At 34.8% G+C, this 25,250-nt stretch overlaps 1 protein-coding gene across 1 annotated transcript in view; it reads right to left on the bottom strand.

Moving 5' to 3' along the window:
- Nucleotides 1-1,636: 1,636 nt before the first annotated feature.
- The window catches only part of LOC132545941 (trafficking kinesin-binding protein 1-like), a 44,198-nt gene continuing 20,584 nt past the window's right edge, over nt 1,637-25,250 (bottom strand). The window contains exons 3-17 of the mRNA XM_060209623.1: nt 16,903-16,979; nt 14,283-14,399; nt 13,204-13,301; nt 12,641-12,734; nt 11,648-11,726; nt 10,625-10,755; nt 10,277-10,351; nt 9,087-9,310; nt 8,317-8,643; nt 7,702-7,854; nt 7,335-7,516; nt 6,704-6,850; nt 5,377-5,479; nt 4,902-4,943; nt 1,637-2,303 (exon numbers count right to left, since the gene is read on the bottom strand). Of these exons, the coding sequence (XP_060065606.1) occupies nt 1,637-2,303; nt 4,902-4,943; nt 5,377-5,479; nt 6,704-6,850; nt 7,335-7,516; nt 7,702-7,854; nt 8,317-8,643; nt 9,087-9,310; nt 10,277-10,351; nt 10,625-10,755; nt 11,648-11,726; nt 12,641-12,734; nt 13,204-13,301; nt 14,283-14,399; nt 16,903-16,979 (2,516 nt within the window). The remainder of the gene's footprint in view (nt 2,304-4,901; nt 4,944-5,376; nt 5,480-6,703; nt 6,851-7,334; nt 7,517-7,701; nt 7,855-8,316; nt 8,644-9,086; nt 9,311-10,276; nt 10,352-10,624; nt 10,756-11,647; nt 11,727-12,640; nt 12,735-13,203; nt 13,302-14,282; nt 14,400-16,902; nt 16,980-25,250) is intronic.

The following is a 25,250-nucleotide window of genomic DNA, read 5'->3' as shown; positions in this document are numbered from 1 at the left end:
AAATACAACAATCATTTCAAAATTACTAAATAACATATTAAACTTGATATAATATCTTTAAAAAACATCATGCTTATTTAAAACTTGAAAGTTTCAATTTATTTTACATCACTCAATATAATTTCCTTTAAAAAAACTTCAAGTTTTAAAAACTTTGAAATTTAAACTAGTTCTTTTCAATACTTTAGTAACTGCCATGTTAAAAAGATTCAATGACATAAGCTACTAATTAATTTTTGAGCAATTAATATTTAATATAAAATAAATGTATTACGTTTTTCTCATAAAGAACAATATGTATTTTACATGCTTGTTTTTTAACATGAAGAACTTTAACTCATAATATCTTATAAAAAACAGCTTCCTAGTTTCTGTAGATTTGTTTTAAATACTTATGTATCACTAATTCCATAAAGCAATTAGGAGAAATATTCATCATTATGAGCACCAAAAAATTAGAACACAAGACATTAACAGAAAAATTCCAGCCACAGTAAGGAAATTATACAATTAGTGAATAGTTTTCACTTAACTTAAAAAAACTAGCCTAAGGATAGATGTTGTTGAAGAATTTGATTCCCCTTTGTAAAAGTCCAAGAAAAGCCATGTTAGGTGAAGGTGATATCACCTTCAAAAAAAAAAAAAAGAAGCGTTCCACTTCCTTTTAAAATCATTACAATATTTTGTGTGATTTAGACGTAATTTATTTACTTTACAAATGTTTATTGTAGAATCCAGAAACAATTAAATATTAACAAATCATAGTCATATCACCATCACATCATTTCAAGAAAGATGAAAAAAAAAATTTATTGAAAGACTACATTTTATTGTATAAATGGTGAGTGAATTTTCATGTGAGTGGGAAAAAAAATTGAAGAAAGATTTAAAGAAGATTTACGCATCAAGCAGTTTGCTCCAGTCTGATTCCTTTTTTGTGCATCATTTCATACTAAAGACATCACACAGTTTTGAAGTTACAAGTGTAATATGGTTTTGTTGTATGGAGTGGATTAAATGTGGGATATTACCTTGAAAATGATTGGACCCAAATTATTGACAAAGATTCAAGGAAAGTTCTTGCCTTAATTTTTCTGGGGATGTTGAAATTATATTAATTTGGCATAATCAACTGATTAAACAACACGACTAGTTTGTCAATGAGACTGAAGCACATGGGAGATTTCTATCCAAACAATATTTAGCAAATGATATTAAAATTTCAAAAACACTGTTTTGTTCACAAAACAATATGGTAATACATATAAGTATCTCTTTAACCTCCCCTTTTTAGAGGGAAGACATTTTATTACCTCCCCCTGTATTGTGTTACATAAGGACCAGACAATTTCTGATAGTTAATCAAAGCCTAGGGTACAACAAATAAATTGTGTTTTGTCTTGGTGAAAAACTTCAATCATCATAAACAGCTCCATTAGGACATCAACCAAGATAAGCACTATATCCGTCTTTTGATCATCTGTCACTCAGGATACAGGACCTAGTATTTCACCTTTACAGAGACAATACAAGTTAAAACCCCACAGCAGGTTTCAACATAAATAATATTTTCAATTCATTTCAGTATTCTGACATTATCTTTGGAAGTCACATTTCTCATAAATTATTTGATTAATCAAAATATGCCACTTTTTCTAATTGAGGTCAATGCACCAAGAACTCCACCCCCTGAAGCTCCTCCAAATATGGAAGAAGATGACTTAGATTTGGAAGCCTCAGCTCCACCTTCTGATGCAGCAGCAATTGTCACAAGATTATCCACAGAAGATGATTGTGTTGGACCTGAACAAACAGACACTTTAGGAATCGCACCTTGCTGTGAATGTGAAGTGTTTGTATTCTCATGCAGTGTTGGCAAAGACACCACTGAGTCTGACCTTTGCTGACCTATTTTCCCAAGATAACCATACAAGGAAAAACCTGTGTTTTTGATACGATTGAGGAGGTTTGCCTCCTGATAATCTGCACCAGACAATGAGTTTGGTCTCTCCGGTGACGTTTTCGTTGGTGAACTCGTAGTCAAGGAAACCCCCGACCCGGGTGATGAGGTCACAGTATGGGCTTTTGACTTGGCTAGATCAAAATGAGACTCGGATACCAAACAACTAGACATTCTTGAGGGGTTGTTGGCCCCTGATGTTTGGGGTTTCTTGTCTGAGGGGCTGAGCAAGTCACGCTCATTCAAAATGGCTGCCAGTCCCAGAGACATGCTATATGTTGTAGTTCCGCTTGACTGAACCATAGAAGTAAGTCGAGGTGTTGAAGACTTTGTCGATGTTGATCTGCAAATACACAAAACAAACGGATACAATGCTATGTTTGCTATAAAGATACTTATCAGCATATCAGAACTAAGTTTCAAAAAGATCAAGACATCAGCTGTATTTCAAATAATTTTTTTTCTTTTAGTGAAAATCTGTGATTTGACCAGGACCAATTTTTCAACATTATAACCAGACAACCAATTATAGATTCACCACAGTACAATTTTTATTATTTCAAAGTTTCACTAACAGACAACAATGTAGCAGTATTAATATTTCATCTTTACATTTTGTAAATATTTGTAATTTCTTATTGAGAGATATCTCCACCAGCTAAGCTTCTTCATGCTGAAGCAAAGTTAAATCTCTGAGGATAGTAAATATGTATTATTTACCAGATACTTATCAAAGATTGTTGTTGTCGACTCAGAAATATGACTTAATACATTATGAATTTTATAAAAACAAATAAACTTAATATGACATTATTAACAGGTGATCAAACAATTTGATTTTAATAGGAAGGGTTCAAACTATTCCAATAGATTTATTATTTTATCAAAAACATCACATGTTTGAAATACCTGCCAATTCAAAATGACCAGAGGTTCACTGGACATAAATATTAGAATTGTTTGTCCTTGACCATAAAAACAAGCTATCATTTTGTTAATAGATTCACTTTTCAAAAAATATTAACACTGAAGGAACTTGACTATAAGATTATCAGTGAAAGTGAGGGATGCTCCTGAAAACAAATTTATTGGATACAAAATTTTAACAAAGGGCAATAACTCTGTAATTAAGGAGTTGTAAGCCCTGAGTTTAGAACACTTCACATCCTCTTCATATGATGAGTATATCAATTAAAGCAAAGTCATGCTCCAATCATTAAATTTAAACAAGGGGCACAAACTCTATAATTAAGGTGTTGGAAGCCACAAATTCAGTACACATGACATCTTTTTTATTATGAACAAGGTATACACCATGCAGTTTCATTACCATAGCTTAAATGCAAGCAAAGTTATGCTCCAGACACAGAAGTTTTAATAAAGGGCAATAACTCTGTAATTCAGAGGTGGCAAGCCCTGAATATGGTTAACTGCACATTGTCTTCAAACCAGTATAGCCTGTGTATACACCAAGTTTCCTAATCTTTGCTTAACTGTGTACAAAGTTCTGCTCCCGACATGCAATGATGAAAGGAAAGATGGACACAGTACAATCTATATGCTCCCTTGAAAATTTTCGTTCAGCATAAAAATAAGAGCAATTTACAAACAGTTTTTGTGAGAGTAACGCTGCTGGTTTCCTTAAATTGTGGATTGACAAAGTTCAAATTCAGCGAACAAGGGGTCACTCCAAAAAACTTTACATGCAGTGTAAACTTGACATCAGGAAACATTCTATTTCTTTGTGTGTGCTCAAAATATGGAACAATCTTCCGGAGTATATCGTATCGGCACCAACAGTTAACTCTTTCAAAAATAGATTAGATGAACAATGGGCAAATCAAGAACTGGTATATAATTATAAAGCAGAAGTTCTGTAGTTCCTGGATCTGACGTCTCAAATGACAATAATTATAAACATTATCATTGTATTACTGAGACCGATATAGAGGATCGTAACCATCCTGCACTGGTAATAAACTAAACTAAACTAAACTAAAGAGCAAATCAATCTATCATCATCGGCTACAACTACTAATCTATGCTTTATTGATGACATAACTATCACTTGATGTCTCCTTCCCAGAAACCAATGTTCTAATTACCATACTCCATTGGAATGATCTTATGATGATTCTGTAGCACTGAGGGATAAATCCTCTCTTGTTAGGATCATTAAGTTGAAATTTTCAATGGGAAAATGACCAAGCCAATCATGTTCAAAGCACAAAAGTCTGGTACCATGCATGCATTACCGATAATGACAGAATCGGACAAGGTAAGGATGGAGAGGTTTTGCAGATATTTAAAACTGAATTTCAGTGAAATTGTGATTAGAAATAACACAAATCATGTCTTTTTTTCCTCCTTTGAAAATTAGACATCAATCACTAGTGCCAAACAAAAGATGTGCACTATGACATCAAAAAAAAAAACCTCAAATCATTTTACTTTTCAACATTACTATGTAAAATCTGTGCATGCACTAAACTACAGCAAAGGCAACCGCTGTTAAATCAACAACTGTTAGATAATCTCAGCCCTAGTCATGATACTCAAGCTCACAGCTGCAAGATCCTTCATATTCATTCTCAGATAATACTACTGTACACTAGTCAATTGTAACACTATAAAAACATGCTATTGTCTGTGGAAAATTAAAATGGAAAAACAAAATGTTAACATTGTACATGACCTATACAAGACATAAAAATTTTCAATCACATGCAGACATTCTTTTGGTTTTTATATGATTCCCTGTAGTAGTTAAATATAGTGAAATTCTAGTGAAGGAATATTGGTATAGGAAGTAGGGCTGGAAAGAGTGTGCAGTGATCAGGGCCAAAAGGGAATACGGATCAGGAGAGTTACAATTGACTAGTTTTTGTTCATAATTTGAAAATCCAACCTAGCGAAACATTTGTTGCCATAGTAAACTTACTCTGTACAATCTACGTCAGAGTCAAGTTCCGATCCATCCTCGCTGTAAACAAATTGTGGCACATTAACACAAACTGCAGTGCTGCCATCTAGCTATCTTATAGCATCGGAAAAAAGGGAGATAACTAACATCAAATGAAAATTGCACAGAAAATTTTTTAAATCAATCATGCATGAAAAACTAAACTGTAAACATAAAGCAGAATATTTGATGTCTGTATAACAGCAAACACTCAAATATACTGTGCTCATGCATATTCATTATGTTTAATTAAACTCAATGTGATTGCTGAAATTCTGAATTAAAAGAGTAATCAACACTGCATAACTCAACCCTAGGATACTATGGAAACATATATATATATATACTTTTAAATAGTGGGATCACAAAAATACAACATGAGGAAACAAACAGCACAAAAAACTGAATTGGAGCAACTAATAGGGAAGAAGGTAGACAACTGAAGGAAACTTACCCTACAAGCTGGGTTGGGTGTTTGACTGTAGAGTTTGTGTATGTGTTTATTGTTGAACTCTCCTGGAATCTCTTGTAGCACTCTGTGTTATCCTCGTAATCATCTGTAAAATATCCAAATGCTTTAAGTTACGTAATGAATTCCTCTAATGTAGCATATAAAACGATGTCAGATATAAAATTAAAGAAATACTGGTTCCTGTCAAAATATACTTTTGTTCAGTCCAATCTCACCTGTGCCACCTGTGACTACATGTCCCTCTGTTGAGAGACCACCTGTGACTACATGTACCTCTGTTGAGAGACCACCTGTAACTACATGTCCCTCCATTGAGAGACTACCTGTGACAACATGTCCCTCCATTGAGAGACCACCTGTGACATGTCCCTCTGTTGAGAGACCACCTGTGACTACATGTCCCTCTGTTGAGAGACCATCTCCAACTACATGTCCCTCTATTGAGAGACCACCTGTGACTACATGTCCCTCTGTTGAGAGACCACCTGTGACTACATGTACCTCTGTTGAGAGACCACCTGTAACTACATGTCCCTCCATTGAGAGACTACCTGTGACAACATGTCCCTCCATTGAGAGACCACCTGTGACTACATGTCCCTATGTTGTGAGACCACCTGTGACTACATGTCCCTCTGTTGAGAGACCACCTGCGACTACATGTCCCTCTGTTGAGAGACCACCTGCGACTACATGTCCCTCTGTTGAGAGACCACCTGCGACTACATGTCCCTCTGTTGAGAGACCACCTGTGACTACATGTCCCTCTGTTGAGAGACCACCTGTGACTACATGTCCCTCTGTTGAGAGACCATCTCCAACTACATGTCCCTCTGTTGAGAGACCACCTGTGACTACATGTACCTCTGTTGAGAGACCACCTGTGACTACATGTACCTCTGTTGAGAGACCACCTGTAACTACATGTCCCTCCATTGAGAGACTACCTGTGACTACATGTCCCTATGTTGTGACACCACCTGTGACTACATGTCCCTATGTTGTGAGACCACCTGTGACTACATGTCCCTCTGTTGAGAGACCACCTGCGACTGTTGAGAGACCACCTGTGACTACCTCTGTTGAGAGACCACCTGTGACTACATGTCCCTCTGTTGAGAGACCACCTGTGACTACATGTCCCTATGTTGTGACACCACCTGTGACTACATGTCCCTATATATAGTTCTCAAAAACTAGAGTGCATGTTGATGAAATTTCAGGTGCTTCTTGTTTAAGTGACAGTATTTTTACATTTAAAGCATTGAATATGTCAATGGTCAATTCTTGACAACTATAAATGATTTACCATCTTCCTCTAAGTCACTCAGGTTGTAAACCTCTTCACTCATGTCCAGTTTCCTTTCCCCTTTAATTTGAACACCTGGGCGAGATTCAAAGATGCCTCCCAGGTGTGGAGTAGCAAGCTGCTGCCAATGGCGTAGAGTAACAGAACCTGAGAATCAAATAGTTAATAACATTTATATAGGACTTTTTAATCTGGGGTGCTTCACCTACAATATTAAAGCTGAACAGTCTGGCCTACCAAAACAGGGCTTTTCTGGGACCTTCAAATTTATCAATTGTAAAGGTCCAGGAACTCACATCGTATATGAGATTGAGTAAAACTTTGAAGGTCAGGGAAAATTCTGCCAATATTGATTTGAAAACTGTGGGCAACTCACAGCTTAAATAACTTGATTTGATCTTGAAAACCATAAACAAAAGAATTCTTTTTAAGAGAGAGAAATTTATTTATTTCATCCACTTTTCATAAGTTTAAACAATTTGTCATTCTAAAAATGTATTTCTAATGCTGATAAAGACCTTAGAGTTTAATTTTTGTCTGGTACTTACAAAAGTTATTTCCAGGAGACTTTCAAAAGTACGAAAGTACAAAGTGTAATAGTTATATATGTATTATATATATGAAGTCTTACCCTCAAGAGGTTTGATGATTTTCAGTTTTTCTGGAAGTCGATAGTGGGGGTTGTTACTGCCTGGGAGAGACAGCTGAGAGAATCCTGATCGGAAACTTCCTGTAGAGAGTGTACTATCTGGAGTTGGACACATGCCAGGCGTATCTGTGGATTCCTGACCATCAGATCTACTGGTATCCGACCTGTGAACACAGAAACAGATATATTCCCTATAGCAAGTAGTTCTTTAATACTTCACAAAATTTCAAAGTCCCCCCAAGATACATTACAAACAATGTTTTTACAGTCTGTGCATATACCTGTTCATATCATCTATAATAAATGGCCTGATATGTCATTGTCACACAAGTAGGAATAAATTCTCTACCTGTGTCTCTGTCTTTTCCGATTTTCTTCATCCTCAAAAAAGTCCTCCTCGTTCAGTTCATTAGCACGGCGAATGGACAACTTTCTCAGTGCTGTTTCCAGATCGTTAGAGCCAGGTATTCCGGGCCGTCCCAAGCTGTGCTTCTTTACATCACTGCAGTAAAACACAAACATCTAATATATTTTTGAGACCTGTGAAAATCCTGGGCATAATCTTGGTAAATCTTCATAAAATTCCTACCGGAGTTGAGCTTAATTAGAATATTTATGTAAACAAAATTAAGTTTCAGAAATGAAATGGGAAAATATCAATATACCATTACTTTTGTAGATATCAAACTTTAACGCCCATTTAATTAGAAATGGAGAGGAGAGCACCTGTCCAAAACCAGTAGCATTTTTGTAACCTAGTTTTGTATAATACACTATATGCCAAAATAGTGATATTCTAACTTTACTCATCTTACTTCATCTTAGAAGGGTAGAAACTAAGCAGAATGCAAATAATATTTCAGGAAGATCCCCTCTTCTTATACTGCCAGAATTGACTAGGTTATGATTGGGTAACTTAAATACAACAATCTTATGATCAATTCGAACAAAGTAAAGCACTGACCCATAGAGGCTGTCCAGATCAGCATTGTATCCGTCACTCTGGACAGACTCTGACTCGGAGAAATACATGGAGCTCCGGTTGGACATTCCAGCAGACAGAGCTCCGGCCCTTCCAATAGATGAGGCTGTTCCAGACATTGCTGGTGAACGAGCTCCTGAATCCTGGCTGCCATCGAGACTAAGCAAGGAGAGTCCAGAAAGACCAGACATTCCTGAAATTCCAGACGTCTTCTCTGTCCCAAAACTGTTACTATTACTAATGCCATTGTGCTTGTTGCTTGCTTTCTTCGCAGCCTTTGCCGTCTCAAAAATTCTCCAGTTATGTACTCTGAAAAACAAAGTTCAGATAAATTCTGTTAAAGTTATCTCCCTTTCAGTACTTCAATTTTGGTCCAATGATAAATCAGAAGAAACTTTGACTCCTAAAATATTTCTTTAAAAAAATTAAGTGCCAAAGTGGTAAATTCGTCAGCTTACATCCGAAATTTATTTGCATATCGAATTTCTAGAAAAAGATGTTTAGACAAGTATATAGACAATTCGATCATGTATCAAAGATGTCAAAAATGATATGCAACAAAAAGTGGAATGTTTGATTTTAGATAATTACAAAAAGATTCATGAAGTTACATTGAAGAGTTTCTGAGATAACAGCATAATGCAGAAAGTCAAATTCCACAATAACCACAGATACAACTAGACTTAATGGACTTAAATGTTTATACAGGTAGTGGGAAGGCCGTTTCTGGCTTGAGTATGATCAATGCTCACTTTCTCTCTGCTGGTGAGTACCCAAGTGGGAAATCTATTTCTGACTTGAGAGATGTCTCAAGTTCGGAGGCAATAGAGTCACTGGGAACACTTAATAGTGATGTAGACAGATAACTGTGTTTAGCTACGTTGGGTTTCTGTTTTCTTCGTAGCCTTCGTAATTCCTCCTGATTCTCCTCAAGTAATTCAAGGACCTCATCATGCTTGTCTTTGTATTCACTTAACTATAACAAACCAATCAAATACAAGTTTAGAAGAGTGACTGACCAATCAGATACAAGTTTAGAAGAATGACTGACCAATCAGATAAAAGATAATTAAATCAGTACTTCAGACAAACTATCTGATACATTCATTGTCAGCTTAAAGATTTCAATTTGCCAGCTTTTCTATATATCACTGAATGAGTAGTTATCTTAAAAATGAACATAGAACAGAAAACAAATTCAGATAATTAACTTTTTTAAAAGGTCACAATGAACGTTTTTTTCTTATTACTGTAAAAGTTGGTAATTCTGCAGGGTTCAATTTTTTTCTCTATTTTCTATGATGGAATAAAATCACCAGAAACAAGATACCTCAAAAATAAACAAAGAAAAGAAACCATAGGTTGTATCATACCAACTGGGAAAATATCACCATAAACTAGATAGCTCTAAAATAAACAAAGAAAAGAAACCATAGGTTGTATCATACCAACTTTTAGATTCTAAAATAAACAAAGAAAAGAAACCATAGGTTGTTCATACCAACTGGGAAAATATCACCATAAACTAGATAGCTCTAAAATAAACAAAGAAAAGAAACCATAGGTTGTATCATACCAACTGGGAAAATATCACCATAAACTAGATAGCTCTAAAATAAACAAAGAAAAGAAACCATAGGTTGTATCATACCAACTGGAAAAATATCACCAGAAACTAGATAGCTCTAAAATAAACAAAGAAAAGAAACCATAGGTTGTATCATACCAACTGGAAAAATATCACCAGAAACTAGATACCTCAAAAATAAACAAAGAAAAGAAACCATAGGTTGTATCATACCAACTGGAAAAAAAAAATCCTGATCACAAACAAAGAGTACGGTTAGCTATGTTTCAGAAAAACAGAAATGAACATTTTTCCTATTTCTCAGGTTGGCTGTGAAAGGTTGACCCTGACCTTGTACCAAGCTAACATTCTTACCTCCTTAGTCAGGTGTTTCTGTGCTGACTGTGACGCCTCAAGATGTTTCTGGAGCTCTAGATTCTCCGCTGTTAACTGGAAACCAAGACAAAATGAATTATTGTATATATGAACTCTCAGGATTCTATCTAATAAATTTCCCAATTACTTTCATTTGTCCCTATTTCTAGGCTAATTCTTGTCATTATGTTTGTCCCTCGGTCTTTGCGCATCAATATCACTAAAGTTTTGGACCCTACTCCCAATATTGTATCACTCACTTGAAACTAAAACTTTAGCTCCAGCCATGACAAGTCTGTGCTATCATCCCTTTACTTTTCATTAATTTTTTTCTAGATTAATACTTACAACTTTGCATTTTCTCTGGAGATCAACTAGCTGTGCTAAAAGGTTGGTGATCTCCTCCTTCTGTGTATGAGTTTCTTCTGTCTTTCGAGCAAGTTCTTGTGAATAAACTGAGACCTGATCTTTAACTTCCGCTGTAAATCAAATAAATGAAAAATTTGAATTGGAACCATATCACACAAAAACCTATTAGGAATATTTAATCTTGTTTTTAAATAACACACTTCATAAATCTTTCAATAACAGAGGAATGATTCACAATTAACACTAGCTTATTCATCTTTGGGGGTGGGGTAGAGGTGGGGGTGGGGTAGAGGTGGGGGAGGGGTAGAGGTGGGGGAGGGGTAGAGGTGGGGGTGGGGTAGAGGTGGGGGAGGGGTAGAGGTGGGGGAGGGGTAGAGGTGGGGGAGGGGTAGAGGTGGGGGAGGGGTAGAGGTGGGGGTGGGGTAGAGGTTGGGGGTGGGGTAGAGGGGGGGGTGGGGTAGAGGTGGGGAGGGGGAGACGTAGAGGTGGGGGTGGGGTAGAGGTGGGGGTGGGGTAGAGGTGGGGGAGGGGTAGAGGTGGGGGTGGGGTAGAGGTGAGGGAGGGGTAGAGGTGGGGGAGGGGTAGAGGTGGGGGTGGGGTAGAGGTGGGGGAGGGGGAGAGGTGGGGGAGGGGTAGAGGTGGGGGAGGGGTAGAGGTGGGGGAGGGGTAGAGGTGGGGGTGGGGTAGAGGGGGGAGGGGTAGAGGTGGGGGAGGGGTAGAGGTGGGGGAGGGGTAGAGGTGGGGGAGGGGTAGAGGTGGGGGTGGGGTAGAGGTGGGGGTGGGGTAGAGGTGGGGGAGGGGGAGACCATAAACACATAAACTCCAATATAAAGGAAGAAATATCCATATTACAGGCCAATGATAGCAGTGGGAGGTTTTTCCACTGAATCTGAAATAGCTGTTAGTGGGCTTATTATGGTATACGGCATTTGTTGACATTACTACTGTCTGCAACAGATGGTCATGGGATTAAGTTAGATATACACAGTAAATGTATCTTACCAAGTTGTTCTAGGCAGTCAGACACAAGTTTTTGTTCCTTTTCTTCAAAATCTGATGTTTCAGCGCTTAATTGTACTGTCTAAAATTATAAAAACAAAAACAATGTATAGAGATATGATTATATGACTTCTGGTTTTCCTTGATTTTGTAATAATTTACCGCAAATCACAAATTTAACCACACTTAGTCAACCACTAAGCATTTACACTGCTAAATATGTAATTAATGTTAATTTTAAAGAATTAATTCTAATTCATTGAAAGCAAAGATTTTTCATGGTACAAAAATTTGTAGTTTTACCCAAACTTTTTCTCTATTCATTTTTGTTCCAAATATTGATGTTAAGTGATATATTCTAGGCTAAGAGATAGTGAAAGAGAGCTACATAAAAATAAAGACGCTTTGATTTACTAAACAGCACATTACAAATATCAAAATTTTTATCTATTAATTAAGATTTACTATCATTTACTGAAACGATATTAAAATGACCGACTTTTATTAAAGGGAGATAATTATCAAAATAAATATCTGATGCACCTTTTCTCAGAAAGAAAGACAAACACATACAAGTACATCTGACCCTACTTCTATATTGATAGATATTAAAGTCCATTGTGGTCTCAACACTTCAACAGTAATTACAGTTCTATGATAACACTGGCACATTTTTTGTCATTACCAGTTCACTTCAATATGAAGTTTTATTTTTTCATTGTAAAACTACACACTGTTGCTATGAAAAACTCATCAATACAAAGTCTGATGTTTCTATGCAAAACCAAATATTGGCTCTATGACAACTCCCAACCTCAATACAAAGTTCAATATTTTCAAGGTAACACCACATATTAGCATTATGACAAATTCCCCTCAATACAAAGTGATGTTTTCATGGTAATACCACATATTGGCAATATGACAATCCCCATCTCAGTAAGAAGTTAGACGTTTTCATGGTAAGACCATATATAGCATTATGATAAAACTCACCTCAATACGGAGTTTGATGTTTTCCTCTTCCAAGGATTTAACTTTTTTCTGTAGACTTGCAGCCCCCAGGGCATAAAGACCCTCTGGGTTTCCACTGTAGAATTAAACACAACATTCTATTATAGGTATTTACAGGAGAACAAAAAGCCAAAATACACTGAACTCTCACAAAAGACTCTTCATAATGCTTCTTAATCATACATATCAAATAATGTAATATATCACCGAGATGCATTAACTTTCAAAGTCCATGCAGTATTTTCATTTGACAGACATGTCAATCATAATTCTGATGATGTTATGGACAACTTTTATCATCAGGGTGATGTTAAATAATATGTAACGCTAAAAGTGAAACAAGGGGAGATAATTCATGTATTTAGGATCTCACATGAATTTCCAAGAGTTTATGAATATTCCATCATACCAAGATTAAATACCTTGCTTCTGGTTAAATAAAAAAAATGTGACCTGTTTGTCTGTTACACTGGATCAGATAAACCCATGTATGGAACCTCATATATTACACAACCCAATAAACATGCAAAGTTATGAGCCCTTACTTTGGAGAGTCATCTGTTGGTGTGCTGTCAGACTCGGAGTGGGTCAAAGCTTGGAGAAGCTCATCCTTGCGTAGAATTTCATGTTTAAATTGGTTGAGCTGTTGGACACAACACAAAATAGAAACATGTACATCTGTATTTAGTAATTATATCTTTAATATTACGTAAGACAAAGAAATCTTTAACATTACATAAGACAAAGAAATCTTTAACATTACATAAGACAAAGAAATCTTTAACATTACATAAGACAAAGAAATCTTTAACATTACATAAGACAAAGGAATCTTTAACATTACATAAGACAAAGGAATCTTTAACATTACATAAGACAAAGGAATCTTTAACATTACATAAGACAAAGAAATCTTTAACATTACATAAGACAAAGAAATCTTTAACATTACATAAGACAAAGAAATCTTTAACATTACATAAGACAAAGGAATCTTTAACATTACATAAGACAAAGGAATCTTTAACATTACATAAGACAAAGGAATCTTTAACATTACATAAGACAAAGAAATCTTTAACATTACATAAGACAAAGAAATCTTTAACATTACATAAGACAAAGAAATCTTTAACATTACATAAGACAAAGAAATCTTTAACATTACATAAGACAAAGGAATCTTTAACATTACATAAGACAAAGGAATCTTTAACATTACATAAGACAAAGGAATCTTTAACATTACATAAGACAAAGAAATCTTTAACATTACGTAAGACAAAGAAATCTTTAACATTACATAAGACAAAGAAATCTTTAACATTACATAAGACAAAGGAATCTTTAACATTACATAAGATATTGAAATCTGTAAGTTTACATAGGACAAAGAAATCTTAACATTATGTAAGACAAAGAAATCTTTAAAATTACGTAAGACAAAGAAACCTTTAAGATTACATAGGACAAAGAAGAAAACATGAATTTACTTTACAGACCGATAACTTACAAAATAGTTTCACAATAATTGGCACCTAAACAGAAACCGGTTAATTATCAATATTTCTCATTGTATAATTTATTAGTATACAAGTGATATTATATCAAAGACACAACTTACCTTTTCTGTTGCCTGGGAAACTTGTTCCTCTAATGATTCATTTTTGTCTGTTAAGTCTTGATTTTTCTGGAGAAGTGTTTGACCGATACGAGCAGCAAGTTCAAGGTCACGTTCTTTCTGTAAACAGAACAAATATGGCTAGTACCAGTTGGAGACTGTAATCTTAATGGACTAGAACTGTTTTAACCAACTTTTGGAAGGACTAATTACCAAACTGATACATCAATGTACTTGGCAGTGTAGATTATCTTGACGTTAATGTAAAGGAATGAGTATTCTTATACAATTAATCCAGACATCTTCATTTAAAATGTCCAAGAAAAAGCAGGTTTTCTAGAAAATATGGGGTGTCAAATTTAATAATCGTTCAGTGTCCGATCAACCCTTGTAACAGAAAGTGGTTTTAATTTCTGTTCTGCAGTCATCATTTACTTTAATTATCTTACTTGAGAATCAATTACTGCTGGAGGATCAAAGTAATAAAGCAGAATATGCAAAGAGCCATTGTTACAATCCAAGGGTTTTATATACTCAATATACTTAACCTTCTCTGCACCTTTTTATAAATATGTCCAGAAAACATTAAAGGCTACTTAAACAGACAGTATGATTGGTTCCCATTAAGAACATTAAGTAATCACTTTAACCTTCCCAACTTCAAGAATAACACCCAAAGTTCAATCAAGCACAATGCTTTTGTCAGACAGGAAGCTAAAAATGTTCTGTGGACTAAACCAAGCATACCTAGAATCCTCAGCCATGTGTAAAAGTTTGGTAGATATGACAATTAAGGTGACCAGAAAGCTGTAGCCTGAGTGATATATCTCATAATTATCAAACAGATACAGTACAAGATTTCTGGTAACGATTACAGACACATTGAACATTGACCACATGACTTTGACCATTTTTCTGTCAACTTTTTGTTGAATTCCAATCTAATTAGCTTAAATTTAAGTCATAACAAAATGCATACCAGTTAAAAGTAAAGGAAATGAAATTTGACCATGAACTTTATGTCCTGTGTGTAAATTTGACCTTGAGCATTATGTCCTTTGTGTAAATCTGACCTTGAACATGATGTCCTTAATACCATTTTGAAGTTAATTTTAGGACCAATCAAATACATTAACTTTAATCCAATTCATCTATTACACCTTGTTAGTAACAGGATATTGGATTTGTCAATCAGCCTTATCATAATCTATTTCAGAACATTTTCGCAAATAAAGATCTGTTGAAAAATTCACAAGATTGAAATAGATATAGATTATAAAACAGAGTCAGAGAAGTTTAGCTGTTTGGTTCCTTTTTACAGGCTCCAGGTGTCTGCCTTATAAAGTAGATATTGGTTCCTTAATCTCAGTCCTGAATGCCCTAGAAACCATCTTATTACACAACTCTATATATTGATTTTCCTTCACCGCAGAAATTTTACCTGAAATAGTTTTGTTACTAGTGTCATGGAATTAGAAGTCAACGCTGTAATTATTTTTCTTATTAAAATCTAAATTGACTAATAGAATCTTCCTCATTATATCTATAAAGAAAATAAAAAAAAAAGATAAAAAATATTCATCTCAATTATTTTATGTACTATTTAAACAGTTAGCTACCACAGCATACGTGCAAAACCCAATATTGACAATGGCGACAAGTCAAGATAAATATGTGTTCCAAAAGCCGGATTTATGTTCTAGGGCAACCACAAGTACCTTGAAATTGTGCTAGCTGCTTCAAAAATACATTATAGACTAGGTTACAAAAAAGTTTGGGCTGATTTGCCTGGCAATACAACTACGAGACGTTCAAAATGTCAAAAATAAATTACCAAGTTATTGAGGTATGTTATGCAATATCTAACTATTAGGTAGGAGAAATAAAAAACAAAAAACAAAAACAAGTCTGTTTGGTTTTTAGGTAGATTTTAGGTAGATATATGAAATGTGCATAAAGACACACAAGATTATTCAAACAAAACAAAAGTGTTTTTTAGTTGTAGGATCAGAACAGCAATGCCAACAAGCAGGGCAAAAGTTAAAAAAAAAAAAACCCAGATTACTGGTATTGATCATTTTTTAAATGTTCTGTTTGTTTATTTTCCGAAGCAAGTTCTAGAAAATGACATTTACCTTGAAATACTTTAAGCCTCAAATTTCTTCAACAATTATACTACCATAATGAGACCTAGCTGTGACTACAGGTATCCTAAAATGATTTTGTTTATTGTCTTTGTGAGCCTGATTGAAGTATTTATTGTAAATTAGAACTAAAGCGATAATCATGTCTTGATTTACACTACACTGTCTTTATATTCCAAAACCTAGTGGTCTCCTCAAATTAGGAGAGCTTGGCTAGGGTGTCAGATAAATATTCTACATACACCTGATTGCTTCAACCAAAAACTCATATACAGTGTAGTAATTATCACAAAAGTAACAAGTACAAGCCAGTTTTCAGACTATATCTAGTCTTCTCCCAAATCATGTATTGTACAAATAATCACAAATTGGTATGGATTTACCAGTATGGCATTTACTTTTCAAAACATGACTACAAAGGTCAGAATGGCTTGTTGAGAATGCTGTTTTGATCCTGAGATTTTTAATGGATTCTTTACCTCTTCAAGTAATCTATTAACAGCCTCTATGTCATTGTATGTCCTAGTCATCTGTGTCACACGCTCAGCACATAGGACTGAAAAAGAAGTTTTACATTCAGCACATGTGACTGAAAAATAAATCAGGTTTTACACTAAGCACATGTGACTGAAAAACAATTTTTTTTCTTACAACTGAAATAGTAAATAGCTGTACCTACAATGGAAAACATTGCCTTTTTTAATCAATGGGCACTTGTACAACTGATACTGATTATGAAGAGAAAGACCTTGGATTAGGAGTGATCTGTCAGAAATTATTGTTAACATGTCAACATATAACTTATTGAAAAATAAAGTGTCAAGATAATGTAAAATATCTAAAATATATGTGTGTGTATTTGAATGGAATTGTCCTCCGCCATCTTGTGCACAACAAATACGAATTTTGATAATTTAATTACGTATACAATGTACTTGTAACTGTCGATTGTACAGCTAGTTCTGGTCTGACGATTGCTCAACAGTAACACAACAAGTTTTAATTATAACAAATCTAAATAACAAGCAACATATAAACAAGGTAATTAAGACAATGTTTCATTAACTCATTGTCAACCAATTGGTTTTCATGAAAATAAATAGAGCTTTCAGACTTGTTTTCAACTGAAATTTAAAAAATAGAACTGAAATTTAAAAATAGAAAGTCTGTAAGTATGCACAAAACCCTGGTACATGGTTGGTCCAATACTACCACCATCACCACTGCTTCAACTTAAAAGTGAATTACTTAATTGTAAACAGGCATAGTATCTTGAGAACGAGGGGGGGGGGGTGAAATGAACCTCGGTTCACTTAACCATGGGCTTTATTTTATCATACTTCACCAGTACAGACTAAATTCGATCACATGAATCTGCCACAAAAGTGTTTAATATATTGATAATACAGTATACACCGATAGTAAAATCAAAGTCTGATATAGTCGTATGTATACATAGTCTGTATCTATTAACACACAAACAAAGAGAATAATGAAATGAAAAAAAATTCACTTAATGAAGGACAATTAAATTGAAAATCATCTGAATATATATTTGAGAGGACATTTGTAAAAGCACTGTGTTTCTAATTAGCTATGTAGGTACTCCTAGATATTTAACCACTGACCATCATCAGGAACTGAAATAATGAAACATGAAACTTGTATTGATCTTAAACAAAAAATCATTTCTGTGGCAGTTTTATTCAATACTAAAGAGCTATTGATTAACTACGCTTTCTGTACAACTCTATGTAATTAATACCACAATATTTAATCAATAATGAATAAAGGCTTCGTGGAAATTATCCAGTCACTGAACTCATATTTACTGTAAAATATAGCAAGTAAATTTAAAAATCAAAATAAATCATACGCTAACTTGATTAGGATTTGTTTAGGCATCACCATCACCATCACCATCACCATTATCATCTCTTTTATTTTTTAATTTTTTTTTTCTTTTGCAACAATTTGAAACAAAAAGACACAACTCAAAACACTTCCAATTAAGTATACAAAAAACAAATTGAGATTAAAATATCAGAAATCAGTACAAATTGATCAACAAATTTCTAGCAAAAGAAATCATGAGCTGACACTGAGCTTAATGGAACCCTGAATTGATAAGTGGTCTCATATGTGATGACTTTGTGTGAAGTCTTTTTTATTCAAAACCTTCTCTAGACTGATGACATTGATTCACAAGGTGATACAAGCTGACGCTATTATAACCAACATAGGCACACCCACATATAAGGCACTGGCATAAAAGATATATAATATATAATGTAATAATATGAAAACAGAAAGGTCACCAGGCTGTAAAATTTCAATTTAGAATTTAAAATTCCCTTTTTTTTTGTTTTGGGAATTTCCAAAGTGATAAAGACTTACTTTTCTTCAAGACCTCATCAATATCGTCTATACTGAATTGTTCCAGACCCAAATGCCTACAATTGAAATATGGAGACCCATTGCACGGAGTCTGAATACCTGGCATCATCACCAATGAACCAGATACTGGACCCTCTAGAAGGTCGTCTTGTCCAAAATCACCAACACTTTCAAAATTTTTGTCCCTAGTACTCATCTCCTGACCAGACCCAGTCGGCTTAGACTTTGATTGCCTTTTTGATGAAGATAATGGAGATCCATTCTTTTGTCTGGAACCAGTTCTATATTTTCTTTTATTACTACTACAGAGGTAGTTAGAATTCTTGTTTCCATGAGACATTTCATACAATTTTGATCCAATGCTTGGTTTCCAGCGTCTTGCTGGTTTGTCTTGAATCATAAGGTTTAATTCAAACCGGTCATAGCACAACCGTTTCTGAATTTCCATTCGTTCGCTTGTATTTTTTCTGTTTCTACTTCTCTTTGAACGACAAACCAACCTGCGCCTTTTTCCTCGAAGAATAATGTCACTAGTATCGCAAACATATTGATTATCATTCACCATTTTGTCATTGCATTTCAACTCCATATTATGTTCTTGTGCTTCACAAAATTTTCTGTCTTTTTGATCAACACTGTCAAAGTCATTTTTATTATCAGTGATATTTAAAGCTTTATTGAAACTGGAGATATCAGAAATTTCAGACTGATTGTGCTCAGAATCCACAGCAGATACACTTTCACCCACAAGATCCCAGTCATCTGTCCTATCTAAAGATTGTTCTTTAAAGCCAGCTAAATGTGTACCTTCATTTTGTGTTTCCTCAATCAGTTTGCTGTGTGTACTTTGTACAATATCTGGCACCGGCAGAATGATGTTCCGATTTTCATCCATCTCTAACAAAAGTCAGCGAAAATTCCCAAAAGTCAGAACAATAGAAATCCAACACTATCAGGAAAGCAACACAGAGGATGCAATAACATTGAATTCCAAATTTCTATCTCAGACAGCTATCTGCATGCTTATCCATTGAGAGACTAAGGTGATATGAAACTATCTTGCAAAGCTCTTTAAAATCAAACAACATTGATTCCTCGATATTGTATTTCTGGTTCCATGCATATTCAATGCAGCACAGCAGTGAAAATTTCTGAAACCCTACCACATGTGTATATAAGTATACATACAGTTTCCACACTAGTTTTGCACACTGGAACACTGTTATATTACAAATGTGTTGATTATTTCACTGATGAATTATAGATAACAACAAGAAATGAAACGTAACCAGCCAAGTAGACCTTGTACATATACTTTTACCAACTCTACCGCTGCAGTAAGTACCTGTTCTCCAACTATACAAATATCAACACCAAGAATTCGGTAACAAATATCCATAGATACCACAGCACAAAAGATGTTTTTGAATATTTTTAAAGGACAGAAAATAAAATGACGATGTTACCACTTCCTGTAAAATCAATTTAAGAGTGCCTTTATCCACAGGTAGCTTCAGTACGGGTGATCAATACCTGTTTCAAACATTTTGTAAAAACAAACTGCTTGTTGGTGTTGTTTCACATTCATCAACCAGTAGTAATAGATTATCTGGATTGAGCACTGTCGTTTGTGTTGATGGTAACACGGATTCATACACAGTCTCCAATATATTGCCTAGAACAATGTAAACACTTAAAAAGTACTCCTGTTTATTACTGTTCACAGGAAATACTAAAACTGTATAGATTGTCAGTAAACACGATTTTTTTCCCCAAACTCAAATGACAGTTGATAATTTGCCATTGTCTGATTCTCTGTAAAAAAATTAACTGATCCAGTAAGTTTTATTTGTAGTTGGCCTGGAGGGAACTTTCTTCACCAAATACCAGATCATTTCTGGCGCGAATCGCAGTGAAAGCAGAAGTTACCAGCATGTATTTATATACACACTTTCTGCGGATAAGTAGTTTGCTTATAGGTCAATATGATGCCTCCGTTGTCATATCATGCACCTTTTCCCACTGTAAACAGTTACTGCACAAACACCAGATCAGCAGAACTGTAAGAGGTCTACACTTAATCACACAACTAAAACTCATCGCCTCCTTGTCTTTACTCAACTTTAAAACTATTTTGATATCTCTCCTTTCTCTGGATCATTCCATTTTTTTCCTCCATAAGGAAAACTTTCATAATACAAATATAAAATCTCTTCTGGGTGAATTTTGTTTCAATGGTTTAGAAAAATACTGTGTCAGTTCTGCAAGAGCGATAAAACTGTTACATAAAACAGTAGCCTGGTCAATAATTTATAGTCATTGTTTAAAGTAGGCAAATTTTTATTCAGGCCACATGTTTGTGCAAATTAATTTTTTTCAGAATTTGTTTGTTTTTTTTTTTTTTTGTCACATGAAACCACTGAATCCTCTAATCTTCCCTTAACATGGATATATAAATCCTTATATCGAATCGCACTTCAAAGAGTTTTCTTTCCTATGATAGACACAATAATAAATCTTCTGTGTTGACAAATATTTAAAATTAAAATCCTTGACAAATTATATCCAAGAATTTCCAATGGTAAAGTCAACATCAATAGTAATCCAACGAAATCAGCATGCACTACACGAGATGTTTGCAAACAGTTTTCATCTCTTCCTTAAGCACGCCCTACTGATAAGTCAATCCACACAATCGTCTAGAGATCAAAACAATGGTAAGGCTCTTATGTTCAATCACCACCATTCTACTTCTAAAAATCAACAGGCTCAGCTGTGCCCGTTACCAATACTCAGATCATCCATTACAGAAGTTCCAGGAACCAGCTGACTTGGATATAGAGCTGATAATACATGTATAGCTGATACACCAACAGAAATGACTGCGCAATTATAAACAAAACATTTCAGGTCGCATGCTCTAAAGTCAGCACATTCTGTCAATCATCCGACGTGTTCACCAATCAGCATAAAGTGTTGCTCTCCAAAAACGTATTTATACCGAGAGGCTTGATCAATACTCAATAAATTATCACTATGAGACCTCTTTAAGAGCTTGGAGGTCTCTGTCTGGTAAAAACCAGATCAGTTGTAAAATAAACTATATGGATGTCCTGTGGGAAATATCATTTCAGTTACAAATAGGAGCATGCTAAAACAGCAAATGTTCAACACAAGGACTTTACAACTTTGAGACAGACATCAGGAAAATCACATTACTAAAAAGTTTTCATAAGCAGAGTTGTTTTATGACCTTTTATAACAAATCAAAAAAAAAAAAAAAAAAACAAGAAGTGTTTATTAAACACTGTCCCTCCAGTTGCGACAAAATTCTGAAGTGGGACATTAAAACTATACTGTGTAAGACTAATTGCATGCACACCTTGTGAAACGCTTATGTCTTCATTTTGGTAATGACTTTTTATAAACCATCAAATGTAGGTCAAAGGTCACGGTCAAGATGACATGGTGAAAAGTTTTGGTACCAACAGAAAGGTCTTGTCACAAGAAACACACATGCCAAATATGACGGCCCTGCCACTTATGATGTAATAATTAAGGTAGATGTTGTAACTTTTCAAATGTAGGTCAAAGGACACAGTCAAGGTCACATGGTAAAAAATGTTGGTACCACTGGAAAGGTCTTGTCAAAAGGAACATGCACGCCACATATGGTGCAATAGTTATTGGCAAGGCTAAAGTTTACAACAGACAAAAAAACTGCACAAAAACAACTTGCCCCAGATTTTTCAACCCGAGGGCATAAGAAAAATACGTTCACAGCAATGATATTATTGATTCCGATTAGAGCCTTGATTTGATGTAATGGCTGCAGACAATTCACAGGTAATCCTATTTTTAGGTTCCACCCTCCCTCTGCCCTCCCTTGATCATCCAAACAGAAGGGGGATAAAAATGTCATCAAAATGTGGAGGTTAAAATTGTATTCTGAGAGAGTGAACACATCATTCATGTCCTGATTCTAATCATAATTTCATTATACAGTATGAATTTGATAAAGTTTGAAATGACATCATATTAACAACTTGCAATAAAAATTCATAAAAAATGACACATCCCTGCAGCTAATATAATCCTCAAATCATTTTCAAGAAGTAGGGATTTTGAGAAACAATATTTCATACTGTATGAAGTATTCAGTTTAAACTCTAAATTTGGACATAACACTCCTTGACATTAATTTACATTTACAAATCAATCAATATCTTGTTATCAGTAATGATGCAAACACGCCTAGAAACAGAATTTGTCATCATACCCCAGCTGTGACAAGTTGGATCACTTTCAACAGGTGGAATCCCAGTACATACAGCACTCCTAAACAAGAATGTCCCGTAATATTCACAACAAACTGCCTGGAGTATAAACCTGATCACTCTATATAATGCAAATCACCTAATCAGGATGATATTTGACAATATATATACCAGGGGTAACCTTACCTAAGTATCTTTCCTGCAATAAGCCTGCGTGGGAGCCATATGACATAAACTTTCTTTGAGGCAGGTGTCACACTTATTGCTGGACAAATACATATGTATCAGCAACATCAAGTGGACTTATTATATTAATACCAGGCATGAGCTTATTTATGATAATATAGTAATCTATCTAAGGGAGATAACTCTAAGGAAATAATCTCCAAGGATCAGTTACATGCTAAAATTGATTAATGGTAATTTGATATCAGATTAGTAGACATCCAAATCATGAAATAGCTTTACTGATATGTCTGGTAATCAGTTACAGTACAATTTGTAACTTCACTAAAGCTCACTGATAAGTTTGTAATCCTTGCTGAATATTATATATGTCCATCCATTTCATATCAGCAACCTAGCTAGGTCATGTACATATCATATGTAAAATATACCGTAAAAAGTACATAATTACATTTATTACATAATACCTACAGATCTTGTCCTTCATGATATACCAGTCTGTATCTTCCTAGTACTTCCTATGCTGCCAGAGTCATGTGAATCATTACACAAAATATTGATCTACAAGTCTATATCACGAGAACGTTTACATTGTGATATGTGTGTCTATTCAATGCTTATGATAATTGTATGTATCAACCTGTATACATGTGTAACATCTAGATAAACTGTAAACCTTGGCTTTAGGATGACATATAATTTACAATTTAACCTTCAGGATTCAGTTTTCCTATGGAGATAATTTCCTTTTATAACGTCTGACTTTTGAATTTAACATCACGTAATATAGTAATGCATTTGTAAAAGTTGAGTCACCTTATTAGACCTGATTAGAGGATTTTTCCCTTTAGTCAACAGCAGCATGTCCAACTATAGACCAAAGTCAAGTAGTAGATTGCCCAACTAGAGACCAAAGGGTCGCTAGTTCAAACCCCTGGGCCATGACAAGGTGGTTTCCATCACCCCTCCCTGTTACAGATTACATGAAGCCATGAAAGAATAATGAGAACCTGGGTTTTTGTTGTCTTCAGTTTCAAAGGCTTTGAGATAAAGAGAGTATAGTGTAAAAATTGCAAGTGCTGTACAGCAGGTCAACTGACCAGCCAAGACTAATGGGAAATTCCCTTCAATCAAGTAGTAGTGTCCATCCCCAGTGGTAGCATGCTTGTTTTCATTACTCCTTCTAATTACCCTACATTGATATACATATGAATGTCCAAAAATGGGTTTTGGAACAACTATCTATATAAAACAACATGTGTTTGTATATCTAAATAGGATTGCTTGTAATGTCAGTTACATCAATTAATAATGATTTAACAATATAGACTTTGTATCATGAAACTCTCTCTCTCCCCCCCCCCTCCCCCCCAAAAAAAAAAAAAAATTAAGTAGGCTTCTGTGTTAATCCTTTAAAGTGTGTCCCCAGCCCTCTCCCCTCTACTAATGCCACCCACTATTCACTGATCACAAATATTGGCACTTGTGCAGATCTAGGCCCTACAAAGCAATTCTCATATGCTGACCTTTGTAATCAATATGCAGTCTGCACAGTGTTTATTGTATATTGCCTAGGTGTATTATTATTATAATTCCAACATTTAATGTTGAACAAATGTAAACACATGATCTATCATAACCTCAGTGACTTGTTATCGACGATGAGATTATGATCTAAAACCAGTAAATCAAATACTCTTAATAACGAGATTAAATAAACTTCGTCATACACCTAAAAAAAAATCTCGTTTGAATAACTAACAAGGAACCAGGAACCATTAGAAAATGCCGGTCTATTGTATACATGATTATAATGTCTAGAATAAATTTCTTATCTGACAGATTAACTACATCGCTATAATCATTTATTGTTGGTTTTGTTTTCCTGAATTTTCTGCGCGGGATGAACTTCCGGTGGCGTTTCGGCCTCGTGGTTTCCATTGTGTCGACCTCTCTGTTTTGTTTCG

The sequence above is a fragment of the Ylistrum balloti genome, unplaced genomic scaffold (genome assembly GCF_031769215.1).
Source record: "Ylistrum balloti isolate Yb309-2 unplaced genomic scaffold, AGI_CSIRO_Ybal_v1 Utg369868, whole genome shotgun sequence".
In the NCBI taxonomy this organism is placed as follows: Eukaryota; Metazoa; Mollusca; class Bivalvia; order Pectinida; family Pectinidae; genus Ylistrum; species Ylistrum balloti.
Note: the sequence above shows the minus strand (reverse complement) of the source record. Positions and strands in the feature narration are given on the sequence as shown.